The sequence below is a fragment of the Muntiacus reevesi genome, chromosome 11 (assembly GCF_963930625.1).
Source record: "Muntiacus reevesi chromosome 11, mMunRee1.1, whole genome shotgun sequence".
In the NCBI taxonomy this organism is placed as follows: Eukaryota; Metazoa; Chordata; class Mammalia; order Artiodactyla; family Cervidae; genus Muntiacus; species Muntiacus reevesi.
This window is the reverse complement of record NC_089259.1, coordinates 71,867,948-71,890,552: the sequence shown is the minus strand read 5'-3', so window position 1 is coordinate 71,890,552 and position 22,605 is coordinate 71,867,948. Positions and strand designations below refer to the sequence as shown.

Below are 22,605 nucleotides of genomic sequence, written 5' to 3'. Positions count from 1 at the left end.
TAAACCCAATTGTGAAGCAAGTGCCGGAGCTGTGAGCCTTGGAAAATGGGGAGTGACTCGAGCAAATTAATGCTTGAGGAAAGGTGACTGAACTGTGAGGGAAAGAAGGAATGGTTTCTGGAGCAGACCAAGTGAGGCTAAAGCAAAAAGAAGAGATACAACAAAAAAACAGAGAGGAATTTAGGGGAGAGAGAAGAGGACAGAGATTAGACTTGACTTGGATGACACCCAAGCTTCTGTGGTTGGATTACTAGGTAAATGATGATGGAAACTAATCAAGACTAGAACACAAGAGCAGCTAGCTATTCTTAAAAAGTAAGGAGAAGAGTGATAACACCAAAATATTAAACATTTTTGGTTGCAAATTATGTTACAGCATAAAAAAAATCCCATTTATTTAGCAAGACAAATATATGGACACATAACCTTATACATTATTTTTGAAGAGAAAAATATTTACCTTTGCAAAAGAATGCATTATTTCTGAGAGGACATCTGAATCTGGTTCTGTGCCAATGGCCTTGATTAGCGCATCACACATAAAATGCCACATCTGTGTGAGGTACTCAGGACCACGAACTCTTGCACACTCCAGGAGAAGAGGCATGGATTCTGCTGCTGCCACTCGAACGCGTTTTATTGTTAAGGAAAATGTACTCAAATGAACCTTAGACAACATTTAGTGTGATTACTATCCTCAAGAGTGTTCTATTGTTTTGTTCACTTACATGCTGAAGTGCTCACTGAGTTATTAACAGGAGTGCTAGGCAACTTCTGTTTATCTAAGAGTGCTCTCCAAGAACTTGTGTTCAATATAACCTGTGTATAAAAACACAAGTCTCCCTGCCCCAAGACATACTTCCTGTCTTTCCCATCACCTACAACACAACAGGAATAAAGGTTCAAATATAACTCCTCAACACAAAAATAAATGAGGAAACAGCCAGGATTCTCACAGCGTGTCTCAGGATATACCTATCCCCAAACTTCAGCTAACACATTGCTAACAAAGGCAACTGAAGCAACGACTTTACTGAGAAAACTACCAAGGATCTCTTCCTGAATTGGTCTCCGCAGAGTTGTTTCACCCTACCTAATATCAAGGCCTTGAGAATTCCTTTTAGAAATGATTCTGCTCTGCCCTCAGGCATCACGGGATGTCTGCTGGGGAAAAGCCACCTTCTGTGCAGGATGCCGCTGTGGGATGCTGTGTGGGGAGCCAGCACCGAGGGGCTCTGGGGTCACAGATCTGCGCCTGTGGCTCTCACTACACTGGGCTGTCATTTTTTAACACATCTAAAAGTATGTGTGTGCAAAAAGGTATAAAAATATACCTATACTTATTACAACTACCATTGTAGTGAAGAGGACAATTGTTACATGCAGATTCATTAAGAGACATTTCTCCCCAGAGGTGTTATCCACAACTGAAATGAGCTAGAAAGTCAAGCTCATCTCTAACCTATGAAAAAGAATCTTACTTTCTTAACATCACCAAAAGATATTTGGGGAAAGTGGCATTACACAAGTTGCAGATATTTGCTAATAAAATCCCAGTCCTTAAAACTCTTCAGTGCTTCACAGAGAACTGTCAAACTAGTGGACAGCTGACATTTTCTTTTTCAGGTTTTTGGCACAAGTGAAACAAAGGCACAAGCAAAGAATCTGAAACCACCATCGGTGCAAACAGAACACTGGTGATGTCCACTTACTTCAGCTAGCACAAAGTCTAATACTTCAACAATCCACAACTGAAGTATATCTAGAAATCTTTTCTGTTCAAAAATTACAGGATATCATCATGGAAATAAAATTTCAGTAGAGGTACCATGAGTTTGACAACCTGTTCGGTATACTCCACAAAGCCTTCTTTTAACTCCTTAGCATAACAAACCTGAAATCAAAGTATTGGAAGAGAAATCAAGATCCATGTTATACATTTGTTTTTTATTACAAACTGCAAAACCTATGGACCACAGAATGCTCTACCGTAACTAGAGCTAACTACTTTAAAGCTGTATGCAGGACAACGAAATTAGTCATCTAACTCTGGGAACTGTAAAATGGGAAAGAGCCATGAAACAACTGTAAAATATAATGTCATTCATAAGGTGGAATGCTTCATATTCTTATTTAGTGTGGGGAAGAATTTGGCAAAAGCTTCAGTACTCTGAAAATACTTCAAACGAAAGATACCACTTAATTAAGGCAATATAAAAAGTTATTTTCAAAACCATGAAAATGTAATCACGGCACATCACTTCTGTAAATCTGCAGCTATGAGTTTCTGTTTTGAATTTTTAAAAAAATTACAATAATCAAACAAACAAAAAAAACCCATCGTAAGTAATTCTTTTCTCTTTTACTACATTAAAAGGCAATTGTGTTTATGCAAATGTAAAAGCTGTTACATTTACATTTTTTCTCAAGTTGAAAGATACTACAAAAATTCTAAAATATTTATAAATTATAGGCAAATATGATGGCTCAGTGGTAAACAATACGCCTGCAACACAGGAGATGCACAAGATGCAGTTCAATCTCTGTGTCGGGAAGATCCCCTGGAGGAGGTAATGGCTACCCACTCCAGTATTCTTGCCTGGAGAATCCCACAGACAGAGGAGCCTGGTGGGCTACAGTCCATGCGGGCATAGAGTCTAACACAACAGAGTACGTAAGCACACAGGCACTGCTAAGAGTAAGTTCAAGAGATACGCTTAAATGAATTAGAAAGCAATGCCTTGTTTACAGAAAAATAAAACTGAAGCCATTAGTTTTTACTTAGACTTACTTAACTGCTAGATTTAGAATATATCATAATCTCTTAAAAATTTTTTTACTGATGTTTAGTTGACTCGCAAAGCTGTGTTACCATAATCTCTTAACCAGTTGAAAACAAAACAAAACTTACCCCTCCCTGTCTACAACACATGCTCATACAGGTTAAGATAATCACTGTAAATATCCTGATTCTCCTACCACATCTTTTTTAATACAATGAACTCATACCTATTTTATTTTTAATACTATGAGCACATTTTTGTTCATTCAAAACCATTCCTTAGCCTCTGGTCATACACTAAGCACAAAATGCACAAAAATCCTTCCCTCAGTTAGCTTTGTAACACTCCAAGGCACAGTGCTTCCTGATCATCTTGCTAACAATAGGTATTTGGGCTATTCACTTTGTTCTTGTTATTAAAAACAGCATTGGTAATCAAAGGTTTCATCTACATGATTTCTTTAGGATCGAAATCCGTAAGTGGAAAAGTTGAGTGTAAAGGTTTCTGTATCTTATTTCTTAAAGAATGCATTCCTGGCTCTTCAAACTAACTTCTTCAGTATCTATAAAAAGCACTCCTATGAAATATATTTACACACACACACATGTACTCATGAGAAGTTGTAAAATAAAGTTCAGTAAACATAATTACCAGCATCTGACAAGCAGTTGACTTTTCTTCCAGCCCTGCAGTTTTAATACCAAAACTCTGCTGATCTCCAAGGTTCACAAATTCCCAACCATCATCATCGCTCATGTTCTCCATGTCTTGAGCTATTAACAAAGAAGCAAAGCAAATTCATTTTAACTCTGTTAAAAACGATAACAAAGAGAAATCCTACAAGTGCCACTTCCTCATGAAGACACCTACTATCTAGAAGGGCTACTTCAGGCTTAATTGAAGCTGTCTTCATTAAAGGCCCCATCACCACCGGTAGGTACTGCTGAAATTCTTTTCCAAGGATTTTGCACATCCTGGCCCATGCGGAGATCATGTAAGAGATCTGGGGGGAAAACAATTAAAAATTAAATTTAAACTGATGTTTCAAAAATGTGTAAAGCCCCTTCCCCTTCTCATAGAAATGATGTTTTATTTTGGCCCTTTAAGCAACAAGTGAGCTAAGATCACATACTTAAAATGTTCAGAAACAATAAAAAGTCACTGAGAACTTCTACATGAGGATACAGACAACAGGTGAGGCAAGAGACAGAACAGGGCTATGTCTTATTTTTTCCTGTTTTCAAGAAGCAGTCCATAACAGCACATGAATCATATAACAAAAATCCACTTAGACTTATCAACCCCTGGCTGCTAATTTTCCCCAAGGCAGGACTTTATCTGACTTTGCCTACAGCCTAACACTCCACTCAGTCAATATTAATCATCGCTTTCTCCTCTCTGTTTAAGTTTTCTGTGCAGGGGGCCGTCCACATTTAAGACACCTCTTCTCCTACTACTCAATTTACCAAGACTTTAATCACTGCTAAGTACCTACAGAGAATCTGGTTCTACTTCATCTCTATTGCTCCCAAAGGGATTTTTACCCTCCAGTATCTATTTATATACTTGTTTATCTCATGTGGCTGCATGTGCAAACACACTCCCCTTCTCCTAATTTTAAAAACAAAACCAAAAAGTGTTTGAAAAAAAAATTTTTTTTAAGTATGGAAAACAACTACAGCATGGCTGTGTAAAGTTAAAATTTAATCCAACAATTATTTATTGAATGCTCATTGTTCAGCAGGCACTGGGAATATCACCAAGAATAGGATAGACATTTACAACATTATTACAACAAGGTCCTAAGCACCCACCACTGAGACTTGTACCAGCTAGGAAATCTGAGCAGGAATTAGAAAGGCTGAGTGGGGACGGCTCTTTCCAAGCTAAAGGATATTTATTCCTAGGCAGAGAAAAGAGCACAACACATTCTAAAATTGTTGGCTGCGACATTTCTTTTGCTCTCGAAAGGGGAAGGAAGTCACGTGGCACTGAACGGGCCAGGAGACATCCAAACGGACATGTCTTGGAAGTGGTTGGATAAATAAACCCTGCGTTCAGCGACTGAAGTCACAATGCTATGCAGGAAAACCAATGCCATGACAGTGGATGACACTGCTCAAGGGAAATGAGGAGATGTGAGCACCTAGGATAATGGAACAGCACCAAAAACCTTTAGTCACAAGAGTAGCAGCTTGAAAATCGACTGAAGAAAAAAAACATGGTGTGCAAAAGTAAACACGTGTATGCACACATGGTATGCAAAGCCAGTGAAGGATGTCCCTGAAACCAGGGGTTGGTATTATCTCAAGAAACCTACTGCTCAATTTCTCTTCTCAGTATTTAGTCCAGGGCTATCAACCAGGATAAGGGACCGTGAGTGCTGCTTTACCTGAGGGTCATCATCTTCCATGTCACTGAAGTCTGTCTGCGTCTTCAGTAACAGTTGCATCACGTCAGAGGCATCCTGCATGAACTGGAAGGAAATGTTTGGGGTAGACACATATTATTCATGTGTATCACATCACAGAGATACTACTGCTACCTAATTTTGTTCTTATATAATAAATCTTTCCCCCCAAATCTTATTAACATTTCCCACATGAGTTTTAACCCCTCAGATAAAAGTACTATATAGAGAAGTTTTCACATATATTGCAATGGATTTAGTGCTCTAGAATTTCTAGAAAATGTTTTCCAGTTAAAGTCAAAATGAATTACAGTATAAAGACAGCTCTGGTGGCATCCAGTTTTGGTCCTTGGCTTATGCATTTCCAGCAGTAAAAAGATAACTCAAATTCAGAAAAGCAATTCTGGATTGCTCCCTAGCGGCTCAGTGGTAAAGAATCCACCTGCAATGCAGGAGACCCTGGTTCAATCCCTGAGTTGGGAAGATCCCCTGGAAGAGGAAATCGCAACCCACTCCAGTATCCTTTCTGGGAAAATCCTACTATGGACAGAGGAGCCTGGTGGGCTATGGTCCGTGGGATTGCAAAGTTGGACACGACTGAGTGACTGAGCATGCAAAAACTATGATTTTCACTTCTCTGTTTAATTTTGGCAATCTCCACTGTATAAACAGGCAGTGTTTCACAAAGATAGTTTGAAAGCCAAAATAGAGTATGGAACATAAAAATGTTTTACTGACTAGATTCTCAGTGTCTCCCAGAAAACTGTTTGTAAGATAAAAATGCTAGTTGTGGAGGAGACCAGAGAGAAAGGTTCTATGTTGAAAGCTCTGAGAATCAGAATAGGAGGGGCTGATAACAGAAACTTCTTTAGGGTTAGCTTTGACAGCTGCGATGCTGGCTAGGAAGAAAAACATATTGGCCAACGGTCCTTTTTAATTCTTCTCTGAAGATCTAAATGCATATTTAGTTTATAATTATTTTCTGAAGAACTAAATGCATATTTCTCCTGGGACACTCAATGCTTTTGGGATTAATATGAATGCAACTGGGATGTTCCCAAGCACTTTTTTTTTAGTTTTTTTTTTTTTTTTAATTTTCAGCCACACCCTGAGCCATGTGGGTCTTAAGTTTCCTGACCAGAGATGGAACCTACAACCCCTGCACTGGAAGGTGGAGTCTCAATCACTGGACTTGGGTCCCCCAAGCACATATTTATATATGGGTGAAACTGAACATATGGGTCTGGCATTCCACAAGCCTCCAGAGATAAGACCGTACATGTAAGGGAAGGTTTCAAAAGCATAACTGAGTTAAGAAGAAACCTTATTAGCAATGAAAATATGAAGGCAACAATTTATATATAAAATTAAAGTAATACAAGAATAAGATGACGGAAAACACTAAGTCTTCAGAAAACCTTTTATCAGAAAGAAAAAACCTTCTGGTACCCTCGATGCCCCCAAAGCCAGATGACATACAACAAACCCAACACACTGTTGACAAGTCACTTACCTTCTCCTTCCCAACAGCCAGACCAATGAGGCTGATGCACTCAATAGTTTTTCCTCTGAGAAGTCTGAGTTCCTTCTGAACTGCATTCTCAACAATGTGTTTCAGTGATGGCATGAATAAGTCATAGTAGGGGACAAATTTTTCTTCTGCAGTATCTGCAACTGATGCGATAGACGTCACAACTTGTTCCAAAACTAACTTGGTGCCTTTCTGGATCAACTGGAAGGAAGACAACAGAACATAAGCCCCACAGAGGAGAAGATGGGGCAAACACTCCCGGCCAGTTCCTGAGGGCTGCTCTGAGACTGCAAGTTGAGCCCAGCCTCCGGCAGCCAGAGTGGAGACTAGGTCTCGGCGCAAACTAAAGAGCCCGCTGAACTATCTGTGCGAGGGGTTCTCTCCTGTCAGCAAGTGCTCCTCACTCGCGTCCACTTTATCTCAAAGCACTGCTAATTCTTGAGCATAAATGTGAACTCCCTTAAATTTCTGTACCCAGCAAGCTTAATTTCACTCATTGTTCCTCATTTACTCTCACTACTTAATTTCTTATCTTGTGCTGTCCGACCAGGTCATGGAGAGAGTTCCCTTTATGGCCCATTCCTTTATTTTCTATTTCTCTCCAGAAAAATACCACTGAGGACACCCCTGAGAGGTGCCTCCTTCCCCATCCTGGTGCAACAGGTGAGACCAGCCTTCCCCCTGCACCAGTGATCCAGTGCTCTCTGACCTGCCGAGGAAAATCCTTCCTGGGTACCTGCGGTCAGGCCATGTCAGCACCTGGCAATGTTATTCTGTAACTCCTTGTGGGTTCATAGACATACTTGAGCCGGCAGCCGCTCCAGACCCTTCACCCCCTCATCAACCACAGCCACTCTCGGCAGAGCTCTTTCTACTTGGTACCTAGAGTCCCCACACCCCTGAGAGGGGAGCTCACTCCTTCCCTTGGCAGCTCGCATCTACTCTGCGGTTAACGTCATGACCGGCCTGTGATCCCACGGGAACGTCCTTCTTCCTTGGCTACTCTATCTCCTCAAAGCTCTTCTCACACACACGACCCTCTTCCCCCAGGCCATCTCAGCAGCTCCTTCCTTCAGCCTGCACCTCACACATGGGTCCCGTGGGGGGAGCTGGGTTATACAGAGCCACCCTTCACACTTCAGCCCTTTACCCTAATCTACTCTCATGTCCTATCTGATCCATCTATTCCTGATTTAACGAACCTAACTGACCTGCCCTCAGCTCGACCACCTCCCCGCCTTCACGTACACTCATGTTCCCGTATCATGCTCTTAGTTTGCTATCACAGGACACCGAGTGCCCATCCTCTGCCTCAAAGTCCTTCTCTGCCTTCCAGGACCTTGTACTTTCCTGTCTTCCTCCCTGCTCTCCTTTAGACCAGGTTAGGTGAAGTGTGGTTTACCAACTGTTACCAGTTCATCATGAGCCAAAGGACAGACACTGAGTGTTTATAAAAATGTTTATAGCAATTTGACAGTAACTTTATGTTCGCTGAATATTCGAGTTAAAAGGTTTTTATTTTGTGTGTCCTTTTTATCTTATAGCAGAAATTTCATTTCATTCTACTTGATAACAAACCAGGTTTCTGTTTGTGCCTGTCTTACCTGCATCCTGTCTTTCTCATGCTGCTGCACTGACATTATTCACGTGTTTTTAGGTTGCCTCTTACTTAAGCTGTAAACTATAAACCATATTCTATTTGGATGGCCAGGTCTTATTTTAAGAATTCAACATGTTTAATACAAAAAGGATATCCTTTTTTCACATCTTCTCTATGTCTGTCATTCAGGTTTAAGAGAGTGGTCAGCACTTTTTGCTTCCTTCTCTTTCATCTTTTTAAATTCAAAGTGGCAGAAACTGCTAACATTTCCTGAGAAGTCTCTCTCAGAATCACTTTTCCCTCCGATTTCCCGTATTACCAGCCAAACAGAGAGCTTAAAAGACCGTAAAACTTACCTCTTGAAGTTTAAGGACCATGATGGAATGCAGATGCTTCACCAAACTGTCTAAGTACGGAATAAGCAGTGACTTGGGACAGTCCTCTGTGAAGTTGATGAGAGCGGCAGCGGCGTGAGCCTGGACACGCTGATTGCCCTGGTCTTCCATGGTTTGCAGCAGTGCTGCAATCACCTATGAAATGAAATCACACAGGCTTTTCAAACGCCATCCCTTTTCTCCGAGTTTTTCAGTGTCTGCAGACTCATTACTTACCTTCTCATGGAATTTCTTCTGGAAGCCAGGTGCAAAGTCGGTAGCCATCTGTCCCACAGCATTACAGGCTGCATACCTTACCCTGGGATGCTGGAAGAGGAGCCCGTGTGTTAGTAAAGGCAACAGGGTCCCCTGCGAAACCATAGCAATATATTAACAAATCAAACATTTACTGGTACTTACAGGATCCTGAAGAAAAAGCAGAACAAAATTTACTATCTCGTTGAGAATCCCCTCCATCTGCTGGTGGCATCCTTCCCCAATGGCGGACAAGGCCATAAGCCCTGCATGCCGGTACTTCCAGTCAGCTGCAGAACAGTTACATGGGGGGGAAGAGTGATTAGGCACTCCCGACAGGGCCTTCTGGTCACCAGGAGTATGACAGTAACAAAATACGGTTATACATGGCTATTAAGTAGGAAAACAGAAAAAGTGCCTGACTGCATTACTTCATTGTCACAGCAGTTACGTCACACAAGCATTTCTACTCTGAAAGTTAAAAAGGCAACATGGCAGCAAAGAGCTTGTCAGTATTTATACCAACCACCTAAAAATAAGACACATTCCCCCTCAGACTGACTATGGGAAATGACTATAGGGATTTTCTGTGTCACATACTACCCTTCGTTGAACAGAGATGTAATGATCTCCACAGTCATATTTCTCTAAAAAGAAAAAAAGCCAAGGAGAAAAGATGCTGCTTTCGAAAAATTTTTATTTAATAATATGGTAAATGAGTATGGATGAACCTTACCTGTATTCTAACATTAATAATGGCTATTTGCTTTTAGGTTAAGGGAATATTAACTAAACCTATGTTTATTTTACTGGACTTCATATCCTATTCTATATAATTTCCTTGACTCTCATTTCTAAATATTTGTTTTTACTATATTATCGTTCACTTTAAGGCTGCTTTAAATTCTGTGTGGAACAAAGGAAGATATACCTAAATATAAAAACCTGTACAGCAGTGGTTCTCAGAGTGGGGTTCAAGAACCCCGAGATTCCTAACACTCATTCCTGGGGTTCCCAAGGTCAAAATCATTCTCCTAATAACATTATTCTTTCACTCTCATTCTGAGAGTACATACAGTATTCTCAGGATTACAGTATATGTGAAATAAAGAAAATCAATCCAGAGGCAGACATAAGAATTCAGTTTTACCTAAGATATTTACAAAAATGCCCCCCCTCCAAAAGACATTCTAATATTTTCCTGTTTGTCTTGGAAAAGAGAGTCATTTTTCATGAACGATGTCATTTCTGTTAACATGTAACAGTTTTACAAAAGCACTTTGGGTCATGGTTGTAGAACACAAACCTATGGTTACCAGGGGGAGGCGGAAGGATAAATTGGGAGATGGGGGGCTTGACATATACACACTACTATACATAAAATCCTGGGGAAGGAAGTGGCAACCCACTCCAGTATCCTTGCCTGGAAAAGCTCATGAAGACAGGAGCCTCGTGGGCTGCAGTCCATGGGGTCGCAAAGAGTCGAGCACGACTGAGCAACTAACACTTATACATAAAATAGTTATAAGGACCTACTCTATAGCACAGGGAACTCGACTCAACTCTATAATGACCTATACAGGAAAAGAATCTTAAAGTGGAGATACAGATATATAGATAGATATGTATAACTGATTCACTTTGATGTACACTTGGAACTAACACATTGTAAATTAACTATATTCAATAAAAAAAATGCTCTCACCATTATTATAAAGGGGAGCAAATGTTCATATAAAAAAACCAAAAATCAAAAGCACTCGGAGATCCTCACTTGTAAATGGGTCCTGAGATTATAAAGTTTGAGAACTGCTGGGGTAAGAGCTAAGTAAGTTGTCAAAGAAAACCCTAAATTAGAGATCAGACTTAATTCTTCCCTTTGGGGAGCCCAAAACTCATGTAAAGATGTCTGTTGTAACTAATTTTTCTGAAAAATTGCTAAATGATTTGCAAAACATTAAAACTTTATTATTTATGATAACATTATTATATACACACTTTAAATGTATTTCAGTTATCACTATACTATTAAGCCAGAATTTCTCAACTGAGGAATCAGAATCTTAAGAAACCAATATCAGATACTAATCTAGACTTACACTGTGGTGGTCATTTTGCAATGTATACAAATACTGGAATCACCATGCTATAAATCTGAAACCTATATATTGTTATCCTAATTATAACTCAAACAAAAATAAATAGTAAAGGAAAAAACTTTAATGCAACAGATATTGAAATAGAAAGATGTCTTTATTTGGTTTGGACATTTAAAAAAGTATGTCTCATATATTCTCAATGGGCAGAGTTCCTGGAAGTATATTTGGCAAATGTGATGGGATGGTATTGGGATGTGAAAATGGTCTTCTTGCTTTGAATTTTAAGATTTAAAAAAACTGCTGTTCATCATTGCAAGAAAAAAACAAGGGCTTCCCTGGTGGCTCAGTGGCTCCGTCTGCCAATGGGGAGACAAGGGTTCGATCCCCGATCCGGGAAGATACCACATGTCGCAGAGCAACTAAGCCCGTGCCACAAGTATTCAGCTTGCGTCCCGGAGCCTGGGAGCCACAACTGTTAAGCCCAAGCATCTTCGAGTTCGTGCTCCACAACTAGAGAGCAGATCCCACTCTCTGAAACCAGAGAGAGGTCCACACAGGAGTGAAGACCCAGCACAGCCAAAAAGAAAATAAACAAACAAAAAAAATTAAACTACAGTGGGGTAGATGTTAAGTTGATGCTGTTGAACTGTGGTGTTGGAGGAGACTCTTGAGAGTCCCTTGGACTGCAAGGAGATCAAACCAGTCCATCCTAAAGGAACTTAGTCCTGGGTGTTCATTGGAAGGACTGATGTTGAAGCTGAAACTCTAATACTTTGGCCACCTGATGTGAAGAGCTGACTCACTGGAAAAGACCCTGATGTTGGGAAAGATTGAGGTCTGGAGAAGGGGACGACAGAGGATGAGGATGGTTGGATGGCATCACCGACTCAATGGACATGACTTCGGGTGAATTCCGGGAGTTGGTGATGGACAGGGAGGCCTGGTGTGCTGCAGTTCATGGGGTTGCAGAGAATCGGACATGATTTGAGTGACTGAACTGAACTGAGATGTTAAGTTGCTAGAGAAAAAGTATTGTTTGTCATTTTTAACACTCTTTTCACGTGTAGTGAAGTGGTAGTTGCTCAGTCATGCTCGACTCTTGGTGACCCCGTGGACTGCAGCCCACCAGACTCCTCTGTCCATGGGATTTTCCAGGCAAGAATACCAGAGTGGGTTGCCATTTCCTTCTCACATGTAGTATTAACAGTAAATACACTTTTGGACCCTAATTCCATGGGAAGACCCTATTTTTTTTCCCCCACAAACAAGAAAACCAAAGGTCCAGACTTGCACCAAGCTACACATTTAACAATAACAAATCCTTACTAAGAGTTCACTGCCTTACTGCGAATACATTCGAGTTCACTGTAATACATGTGAAGCCTTCTGCAGCCAGCTAATATTGTAGCAGAAACTTACAATCAAATTCTTTTAACTGCAAATAAGCAGGTCCACAATATATTTGAAGACTGGCACTAAGCAGTGTGCAATATGACAATGGGTGACCTTGTGCAAACTTTCACATCTCTGGCCTTTACGTTCTTCATCTTAAAATGGAAAAGCTAGACTCTACTAGCTCTTACAGGTTGATCAGCCTGTGATGCTGTCTCTGTTTGGGGAAAAATCCTTCAAAATTTAGGGGTAATAAAAGGGGAAGCTATTGTTCAAGACCCAGATGTAAAATCATCATCATCCTAAAAAAGCAATGGCTTTGGACAGTGCCCTTTTAGGATAAGTAAGAGCTTTATAGCATAAGGAGGACCTACATAATTCAAAGCAGAAGGGCTGGTATGAAGCTGTTATAAGACCCAGAATCAAAGGCTGGACCCTCAAGTCTGTCTCCTGCAATGCATACTACAAACATACATGCTAATTCAGGTAAGCCGGGACTTCTGTAACTGTGTGCAGCGACATTATTTGCTACCAACAAAACTGTACGGTTTAATGGGGAACTGTGCAATGCTGTGGCTGTTAAACAAAGGGGAGGTTATCACGTGGTGACAGGATACACTGTGGGGCAGAAGCTACCGGAAGCGTGGGGTCTGGGTGCTTCATTCACGTTAAACACAGCTGCCTATATGCATAATGGGGACAGAGACTCAAGTCTCAGAGAGCAGTGAACAGTGAGCACCTCTGAATCTCAGTTAAGGGCTTTCAGTTTATACATATTCGGATTTAAAAATGTAAAGCACATTAACTTAAAAATGACAATTTTTCTTATTGAAAAAAAATTACATGGTTCAAGGCTAGTAAGTGACCAAGTATTTGTTAGAATATAGAAACAGATACAGACATGCCTTCTCCTTTGATTTGTACCAGGCATTTTTTTAAAAAATAAAAGATATTAGATGAAGGAAGACTAAATCAAATACACTAATATTTCATAAACATTGCAAATACTGGTGCGTTAAATTCGAACTTAGGTATTTCTGAGTAGGGAGTAAAACTCAATTTTTCCTAGAATTAAAAATTCTTCCCTATATACCGAAGCTAATTCTGAGGAGGGAGAATAGAGTAATAGCTGCAGTATTGAGGAAAAAACATCCTTTACCATAAGACTGAGTGCTTCTAAAGATGGCCAAGTAGTATTTTATCAATATGAGAAGTAGGTTGAACAGAGAATATAAAAAGGCAGACTGACTTTTAGACATAGTCTAAGCCAAGCTCCACTATTCCAGCATTTCAAAGAGGTAACAGCTTACGGTTCTGAAGCATCTGCATAATGTGTTCTTTGATCATCGGCAGGACGAGCTTTCCACCGAGTCCACAAGCCATCCGGTCCAGAGCACTCTCACCAGCAACCGCATTGCTACATGGAGAATCATGCAATCGACATATGCAACAGGTAAGAACAGGACAGACATGGACATGTTTTTAAACTGAGGCTGAAGAAGCATAGCTCGAGTAGTATTTTCTAATATGTGTAGTGAAGTTGTGGGTTAAAAAGCCTAGAATTTAAAAGGGGGGGGCGGATAAAATTTTTATTATGCCTCATTAATAGTTTAAAAGTCTTATGTCTGAATCTGATCTTTCAAGACTTCCCTCTGTTCCCAGCTCACTGGTTAAAACTTAGCTTCTGACACTGAAGACTCAGAGGGATCAGCAGTGTTTTAGGAGAGCCTTTGAATCACATTTCCTGGAAATACAGTCTTCAAACTTATCAGAACACAGAAAACAGAAAACAGAAAACAGGCTCAGCACGAGCCTGTATGTGATTTTTCTCTAAACTGGGAGCTTATTCACCTTTAAAGGGGTGCAACCTGCCCTGCAAAATACCATGCGTAAGTGAAACTCAATTCTAGTTTTTTCACTGAAAACTGAAGAAATTCGGGCACTAATGCCTTTGCACATTCATTCTGTTTTAGAACCTCAAGATTAGCAGCTGCCACGTACACGACCTCTAACTGCTCTGTGAAGGCAAGACCAGAAAGACAACACTATGACCTTGAAAACAGGCTCTTAAGACTTAGCCTGACCTTGAAAATGTATTTATGTCCTACTTACTCAGAGATAAAATCTTATTCATCTAGTTCAGAAAAAAATAGCTTCTTAACACCACATACACCTTAGTGTCTTTTACAGGGCAAATTAAAAGCCAGGTAGCAACACATCATGGTAACTGAACCACGACAAGGAAACCTGATCAGAGCCCAGTCTCCTCTTCAGTCCTATTTAGGCGTTTCCAGTCAAGGGTTATTTTCATATACTTCTATAGGGTATTCAGGTCAAAAGTCAGTCATTTTTAATGACAGGATCAAGCTTCAAAAACAGACCATATATTCTCGAAGTCGAATGTCTTTAATTATATCTGTAAAAGTAGCTTACATCGACTACCAATCTTTCAGGGAAATAATTTCAGTTCTTTTTAAGAAAAGGAGGTTAGGCAGTCTGATGTCCTGGGAAGAGTAAGAGAACTGGTTTTAAGTCCAGTCTACTAACTGGCCATAAGCCCTGGACAAATCACTTAATCCTTCCTCTCTATTTCTGCACTTAAAATGATACTAAATCTTTAGGCCCACTGAAAGGATCAACTAAAATGGCAGCTCTGAAGTGCTGTGTTTCATACATATCTAAGGGGCCATTTTTTACTATTTTACAGTGAATATACATTTTGGGGACTTTTCCATAGGAATCTGTATTCACGGGTGCCTTCTGAGTCAAAATAAGTAAAATAGTAATTTCAGTGTTACCGTCATCCAGTGTATAAGTTTCACCATCATTGCCCCTTTTCTATTCTACAGTTAAATTGCATTATACGAGGAAAACACAGGGAATTTGCTCAAACAGGTATTATAAGTTAAGGTCAACACATATATAAAGGTACTTACCACAATAGAGCTCCTTCATATATATTTCAGAAGATACTTTTAAAAAATTCTTGACAGTTTAGAGTAAGATGGGGTAGAAAAGATAGCTACTTCACTAAAAATAAATATCTACAAAATTTGATACAGGAAAACACACAATGAAGAAAGCCTAAATGTTCCACGTTTCGAATTTAAAGGCTTAACCTCAGATTTATAGACCACCACATGGGTAAGAGACAGACCTTGTAACCCTAAGCTCTCACCGCACCTGGCCTCACTCTGTCCCGTCAGGGAACCTTCGTACAGTGTTTGGTGTGTGTGATTACCTATCAAAGTCATCGTCTTCCAGTTCATCTGCATTTGCCCAGTCTTCATCCTCTTCAAGGTCAACCATCATAGCTAACATCTGCGGAACTAAAGAAAAGAACTACTTCATACACAAAGACCATGACGCTTTGCTTTTGTCAATGTCACCAACAAGAATTTTAAGAAGTAAAACACAAAGGACATACTCTTTAAGAGTAAAACAAAAAACTTATTTGTCTGTGCTCCCCACATGTGGCTTATTATGCTGCTAAGTCGCTTCAGTCATGTCCGACTCTGTGCGACTCCATAGATGGCAACCCACCAGGCTCCCCCGTCCCTGGGATTCTCCAGGCAAGAACACTGGAGTGGGTTGCCATTTCCTTTTCCAATGCATGAAAGTGAAAAGTGAAAGTGAAGTCACTCAGTCGTGTCTGACTCTTAGTGACCCCATGGACTGCAGCCTACCAGGCTCCTCCGTCCATGGGATTTTCCAGGCAAGAGTACTGGAGTGGGGGTGGCTTGTTATAGTTTCACCTTTCTCATCACCCTGGCTTTAGATTTGGTTCTTTTTAAAGAAATCAATATTAAGGAGAAAAGTAAAAATTTACAAGTCCTGTTACATTTTCTTCCTCCCTCACGGAAGACAGACCGTAATAAAATCAATGTTTCTCATTACCAAACTTTTTTTCTTTTTTACACTTGAACTACCGTTTTCTCTATCTATGTATAACATATAGTACTATCCAAAGGTTTTATTTTTATATAATAAATGGTACATATATCCTTTGGCAACTTGCTTTTTTCTCAAGACACATGGATTTTACTTGAAATGCTTCACAGCATTCCATTACATAAACCTGTCAGTGGACATTACAAAATGTGGTTTGATGAGATACATACATCTCCTTGACAAGAGCGAGTTCAGGGCATTGTGAAAAGGAAGAGAACAGATATTAAACCCAGTCTATACAACCCAGGACAAATAAATCTTTCCTCTCTGTTTCTGTACTTGAAACTATTACAAGTATCTTTATCACTAGAACCCACTCAAACGCTCTCCATAGTGGCACCATAAACTTAATTCCTATGGGAAGCTCAAAAGGCGGCGTCTTAGTCACAGGTGTGACGTGGTCCTGTGAGTCCTCTGCTCCACACCCTTCATCAGTCAACATCTGACAGTGTCAAACTTTCTGACAACTGGTACTCGACGATTAATTACACTTGTGTTTACTGAGACTGAGCAGTGTTCAACAGCTCTATCTTCTGTGAATTTCCTGTTTCCAACCACTGTTTTCCGCACACCAAAACTTTCTTGATATGTGCACTCAACTACTTTCTTCCAGTCTGGTTTATCTTTTGATCTCACTTATGGTGTATTTGGTTGGTCAAAAAATTGTTTTAGTACAAATTTAGCAATATTTTGCACTTAAGGTTTTGACTCTGTCTTAAAAAAAAATCACTTTCTAATATTAAGCTTTACATGTAAAATGTATCTGTATTATTTCATGTCTAATCAACTGAAAACTGAGGTTCTAATATGTTTTCCCTATAGAAAACAGTCGTGCCAACTATCTTTGATGAATTATCAAAGTTCAGTTTTTTTCCACGTGAGTGGATCTGCTCCTGGGCCACTTTGTCCCATCTGATTCATCTGTCTATAGCTGCACCATCAACAAACTCTAAGTCTTCATAGCTGATAGGCAAGACCTGTGCTTTAGTCATCAAAATTGTCTTGGCTACTCCAGGCCCTACATTAGACTCTACCTTCTCATGACCAATTCTATTATAATTTTTGGTTGAAATTATTCTGAATTTGTAGGTTAATCTGAAGGGTACTGACACTGGGGTCTCCTATTAGTCTTTCAATGTGCCACCCAATTCTCCCCAGAAGTCTTACACATCTTTTATTTCCAAGTGTGATAAACCATGCTTGCTACACTGAGGTTTCGGGTGCTGGACCATGGCCATTCCATCGGGCCTAAGCAGTTAAGAATGTACTGGTGCATTTCCATGGATTCACCTGGGTTTGAAAGGATGTTCACTCTTCCAATAAATCTGTGGCCTTGCACAACTCTCAGCAAACCTATCTGACAATTTTGTCACCTTTAAACAATCTATTAAGACTTTTGACTTACTTGTCTGTGCAACAATATTGGTATGTTTTCTTAACATAGCAGCTGCAGTCTCAGAGAGGGTCACGATTACTTCCAGGGCAAGCTGGCGCTGCATGTTATTGAGGCCAGTGTCTCCACACAACTACAAAGAAGATATATTTGTACACATTTAGTAGTTGATACATTGAAAACAAGAAACAGAACATTCACTGCAGTATTTAATTTACCTTTAGACTCAGCTGTAAAGTGGCTTCCAAATGAGGACGTAAATACTTTGGAACCGTGTCTGCAATCTCAACAAGGGATTTTAGGACTGAATCATCATTCTGGTAGCAGGAGTCATTTACGGCCTAGAAAAGATGAAGAAGATTAAAAAAAAAAAGAAAAAAAAGGGTCTGTGTTCAACAGTCACTTTATGATGCCTCATTAGCCAGAATATTAAGAGGCAAGGACAACAGAAACACTAGCGTAGTTTTTCACTAATTAACTTTGCAATCAACATTATGCAGATGTTCTACCTACAACTACGTACATATTTTCCTCTAGTCTAATGTTAACTAGAAACGTATAATATAAAGATTTAAACCTAAGTCAAAATTAAAACCAGTCAATCTCCAATAACCACAACAATAAAACTTAAGACCAGCAAAGAAGTGTTTTCATAACCAGAAGGAATCTCTTTTTCTCTGTCCTTCCAGTATTCATACAGATAGGAAATACTAGAGCCTATGATATATTTAAAGTGTCCAATATTACTGAATTTCTCTTTAATGACAAATTCAGTCACTGTGGAATTTTAATGTAGCATTCTGTATCTATGTTTGCCTATATCACAGTCATAACTCCTAGAAGTTCTGGTTAACATTTTTAACTCTAAATTCAGACAAGGAAAATATGAAATTAAATAGTAAGTCAAGATGTGTTGGTAATATAAAACAATAGAATGTTTCATCAGCTAATGTTTTGTCATTGACTAAACCATCTTTTCAGATTAACATCATGGGAAAAGAAGTTTCTACTCAGTCCTGGCAGTAGCTCCATCACACATGAACCTTCTAGTCTCAGTTCCCCTTACCCTCTCTAACCCGGCCCTCAGCAGGGCACTCTCCCTCTCAGGAGGTGTTTTTTTTCGGTTGAGGACATGGAAAGGCTGGGGTACTAGATGTCCCACACCTGTGACACAAACGCTTATGAGGAATTAATTTGACCTTCTTATCATGCATCTTTACATGATTATGTCAAACATATATATAAAAAACTCATTTATAGTGGTCTCAACCTAGACCCTAACTCACAAATTCCTTTTTGCCTGGTTTTAATGTACCATGATATATTTCTTCCCTCTAATGCAGATACTGTACAAATAAAGAAGAAACACATATTTTGTTTCATCCAGAACTGTACCTTTTCTAGAAATCACCAGTTCAAAACACCAACAGTAACAGAAATCATGGTGTTCAAATTGCCAACGATATCTCTGTATCAGTCCACATTTTTAGCTACTGCATTCATATAGACCGTGTAGAAATCACCTAGTCTCCTATGTCTTTGTTGGGTCAGGCCCTAGCATTTATATGTGGAAAAGCATGTCATTTTACTAGACATTATACTTTCTTTTTCCTTCGTATCTACTTACAACCATACATTGATATTTTAAAAACTTATGTGCATACATGAACTGTTACCATGCATTTCATTTTAAGAGAGAATATGGAAAATTATAAAATACTTGTTATAAAAGGAGGTTTGAAGTCTGACAAAGTTGAGACCAATTACTCTAACTTCCCCAAGTTTATTTTACTTTCTCATTGAGGCAGATGTCCTTAAAATAATAACTTAGCCTTGGATTCCAATAATGTTTAACTAGAAAATTACTTTGTGACACAAACTGTCACAAGCCCTGTATTTAACAGTAAAGACTATGGTCCAATCTGGGTTTCAGATATGCATGACTCCACCACGCACCACTCAACACTGTGACCTCGGCCAAGTTTCTTATCCCCCTCTTAGCTTCTCCTGTAAAACGGGCATTTCATAGGTTATTTGGTTATTCTAACAGAAATAACCTACTGTGATTATATACTCAAAAATAAGCATACGTTGCTCATTATCATTTGCCTTAAAGAAAAAATTTGAAACGAAGAGACCCAAGGTATATCAAAGGCAAAAAATATTAAGAGGAGTGCATGTTTTGTTCACTGCTGTATCCTTAGCTGGCACACAGCAGGCAATAAATATTTAATGAATAAATGAATGCAATACAGAACTCTGATGAGAATTTAAGCAACAGAAAACTAGTTAAGGATATAATTATCACCTAAACTATTTTCTTACCTGTAAGAAACCGGGTAACAAGTCTGCAAAATGCTTGAACAGAGCAACATTATGCTCATTGGCAAGTATAAACGCAGCAGTAGCTCTAGCAGATAATGTTCGGATCTAAAAGGAAGACAGGACAAATGCCAAACATGAGACATTTCTGATAGATGTGCAAATTCAAGTTTTCTTCCACAAGATGAAATTTTCTTTATCAGCATAACTAGTATTTATATTTTCAAGTATAAGAACCAAGACAATCTCCAAACACATAGACCTCTTTCGCAAGTCAGACGCTGTACTGAATTGTGCGCTAACACCGCTGGAGCGGAAGTTACCCACCGACGGGTGCTCCTGATCCTGCATGCACTGCACCAACATCCGCTTGATGACGTCCAAATAGTGCTGCTGCTGATTTCCGAAAATTCCTGGGAAGTTCCTGAAACAGTGACAGAAAGCATCCTTTAAACTATGCTGTATCTTAGGGAGGTGTCAGCCAGAACATCTAATTCTATGTTTGCTTACATGACTCAAAAAGCTGACATTAATCCCTAAGGGTGGACATCATCTACCCGACCTCCAAGCAATTCTCCTCTGGGCTCAGGTGAACGGAAACAAACGCAGCAGAGGAGAGCAGACTGGGGGAGAGGGGACTCAGGCGCACACCCGCCCAAGTCTCTGTTTCACCCTTCCTGCTTTCTCAGCAGGAAGCTGATCCGGGGTGCACGACAGGACAAGAGCGAGCACAGGGGTTCAGGGCAACTGTACTAACCACGCTCAGAAGCTGCTCCCAGCCTTGGTCTCCAGGTAGTCCATGTTCTGCTTTATTTTAAATTTGGTAAGTAATTAAACTGAATACCTTTACTTAATTCTCCAGTTTGAACCTTTGATAGAAACAAGATACATTTGACAACTAAAGTAGAAAATGGTGTAATATCTACCCTTCTTTAGAGGGTCAAGGTAGATCTCATAAAAAAAATATATATGATCTTGGTAAGTTATAAATTCAATTGTGTATTATTTAAAATGCAGAACTGTACAGTGGGTCAAATTTTTTAAATGCAGACAATCATTTAATCCTAAACTTAGATCATCTGCTTATAAATGAGGTAATTAAAATAATACATTTTTATTAAAGCTTGGTCACAGAAGACCCAGAAGACAGTCGGGGTTCACCACCAATTTCTTTCTTTTCTTTCAGATGCCAATATTAGAATGGCTTTCTAAAAGTTACAGCCGGTACTGTTAATCTCCTGAAGAAGAAACTGTCCCAGAAATTTTTTCAGAATCATAAAGGACAAAGGAAAGAAATAAAAATTGCAGAGAATCCTTGTATAACAAAGATTCATAATATAAAATGAAAAGCTTTGTTCTTTCCAATTTTGCTTCCAACAAAAGTACAAAGGTTATCTAGAGGCATTCTTTAAGGCTTAAAAGTTAAACTAGAGTAAAACAATCATTTAAATTGCACTTCAGGCACTCGTAACATTAAAATTTTCCAAACATATAAGACCAATGTATATACCAGAAAATATGAAGGGCAGCTTCTCGCAGTCCCATATTTTGAGAGCTGACGGAGTCAAAAAGGAACTTCAAACCTTCAGGCCATTGATTGTTGCCATCCTCATCTAAAAGTAAAGAAATCCAGGCACAAGGTGTGAAAATTAGAACTTCAAAATACTGATGGTGAATTCATTTCATAAGCCTCATTCAAAATATGTGGCTATAGAAAATATTACTTGCTCTGTTTTTACAAAAATTTTAATGAAATCAAGTCCTTCAACCATAAAATGGCATTATAATCTAGTAAAAAAACAATTGTGTAAATCTTGAGTTACAGAAGCACAGATATTAGTGGTGGTTATTTCTCAGGAGGGGGATTTGGAGAAAAGAAAGCACACTTTGACTATGTGACTAGTTGAATCTTTCACACATACTGTTGCTATTAAAGACCCTAAAAAGTAGGCAAAGTTAACATATGATAACAAGTCTTGAAACCAAAATACTTACTACTTACAAACTGCAGAGTGGGAATCCCAGAGCACTGCTCACGCTTTGCAGTTTTAAGTGCTACAGGATGTTATCAATGTGTTGACATTTTTAACAAGATTTCATAACACAGATTTTTGTGATACCTTGCGATAAAAATGAACCACAAAAATCTACTGAAACAGCTAAGACTTGTTGGTTTTACTGTCACAAAGAACTTCGGAGTTACAGAGAATATAGACAAGTTATGCAATTTTTCTTTTTAAAAAATTGACCCCATATTTGCTGAACTTCTCTGAAAGGAGAAGTGTGATGACAAAAAATTTATGGAGAGAGCACTTTTTACATTATTAAGTGATTTTGAGTTAGGAGTGATGTAACCTATAAAAATTTCATCTGCAAACTTAAAAAAACTTGAAAACAGAACTTCCCAAGTTACTTAAAAATTCAAGCTTCTGTGGGTTTAGAACTTACTTAAAAACTCAACACATCCCTATTAACCAGTAAGGGCTGGCGGCATC

The 22,605-nt window shown here is 39.2% G+C and overlaps 1 protein-coding gene across 1 annotated transcript in view; it reads right to left on the bottom strand.

The window, feature by feature from the left end:
- IPO5 (importin 5) overlaps positions 1 to 22,605 on the bottom strand; it is a 38,543-nt gene that overhangs the window by 5,987 nt on the left and 9,951 nt on the right. The window contains exons 4-19 of the mRNA XM_065902431.1: positions 21,621 to 21,723; positions 20,438 to 20,534; positions 20,114 to 20,218; positions 18,007 to 18,129; positions 17,801 to 17,921; positions 15,686 to 15,773; positions 13,755 to 13,861; positions 9,119 to 9,243; positions 8,936 to 9,025; positions 8,681 to 8,854; positions 6,707 to 6,925; positions 5,176 to 5,259; positions 3,654 to 3,786; positions 3,435 to 3,556; positions 1,798 to 1,894; positions 461 to 633 (exon numbers count right to left, since the gene is read on the bottom strand). Of these exons, the coding sequence (XP_065758503.1) occupies positions 461 to 633; positions 1,798 to 1,894; positions 3,435 to 3,556; positions 3,654 to 3,786; positions 5,176 to 5,259; positions 6,707 to 6,925; positions 8,681 to 8,854; positions 8,936 to 9,025; positions 9,119 to 9,243; positions 13,755 to 13,861; positions 15,686 to 15,773; positions 17,801 to 17,921; positions 18,007 to 18,129; positions 20,114 to 20,218; positions 20,438 to 20,534; positions 21,621 to 21,723 (1,961 nt within the window). The remainder of the gene's footprint in view (positions 1 to 460; positions 634 to 1,797; positions 1,895 to 3,434; positions 3,557 to 3,653; positions 3,787 to 5,175; positions 5,260 to 6,706; positions 6,926 to 8,680; positions 8,855 to 8,935; positions 9,026 to 9,118; positions 9,244 to 13,754; positions 13,862 to 15,685; positions 15,774 to 17,800; positions 17,922 to 18,006; positions 18,130 to 20,113; positions 20,219 to 20,437; positions 20,535 to 21,620; positions 21,724 to 22,605) is intronic.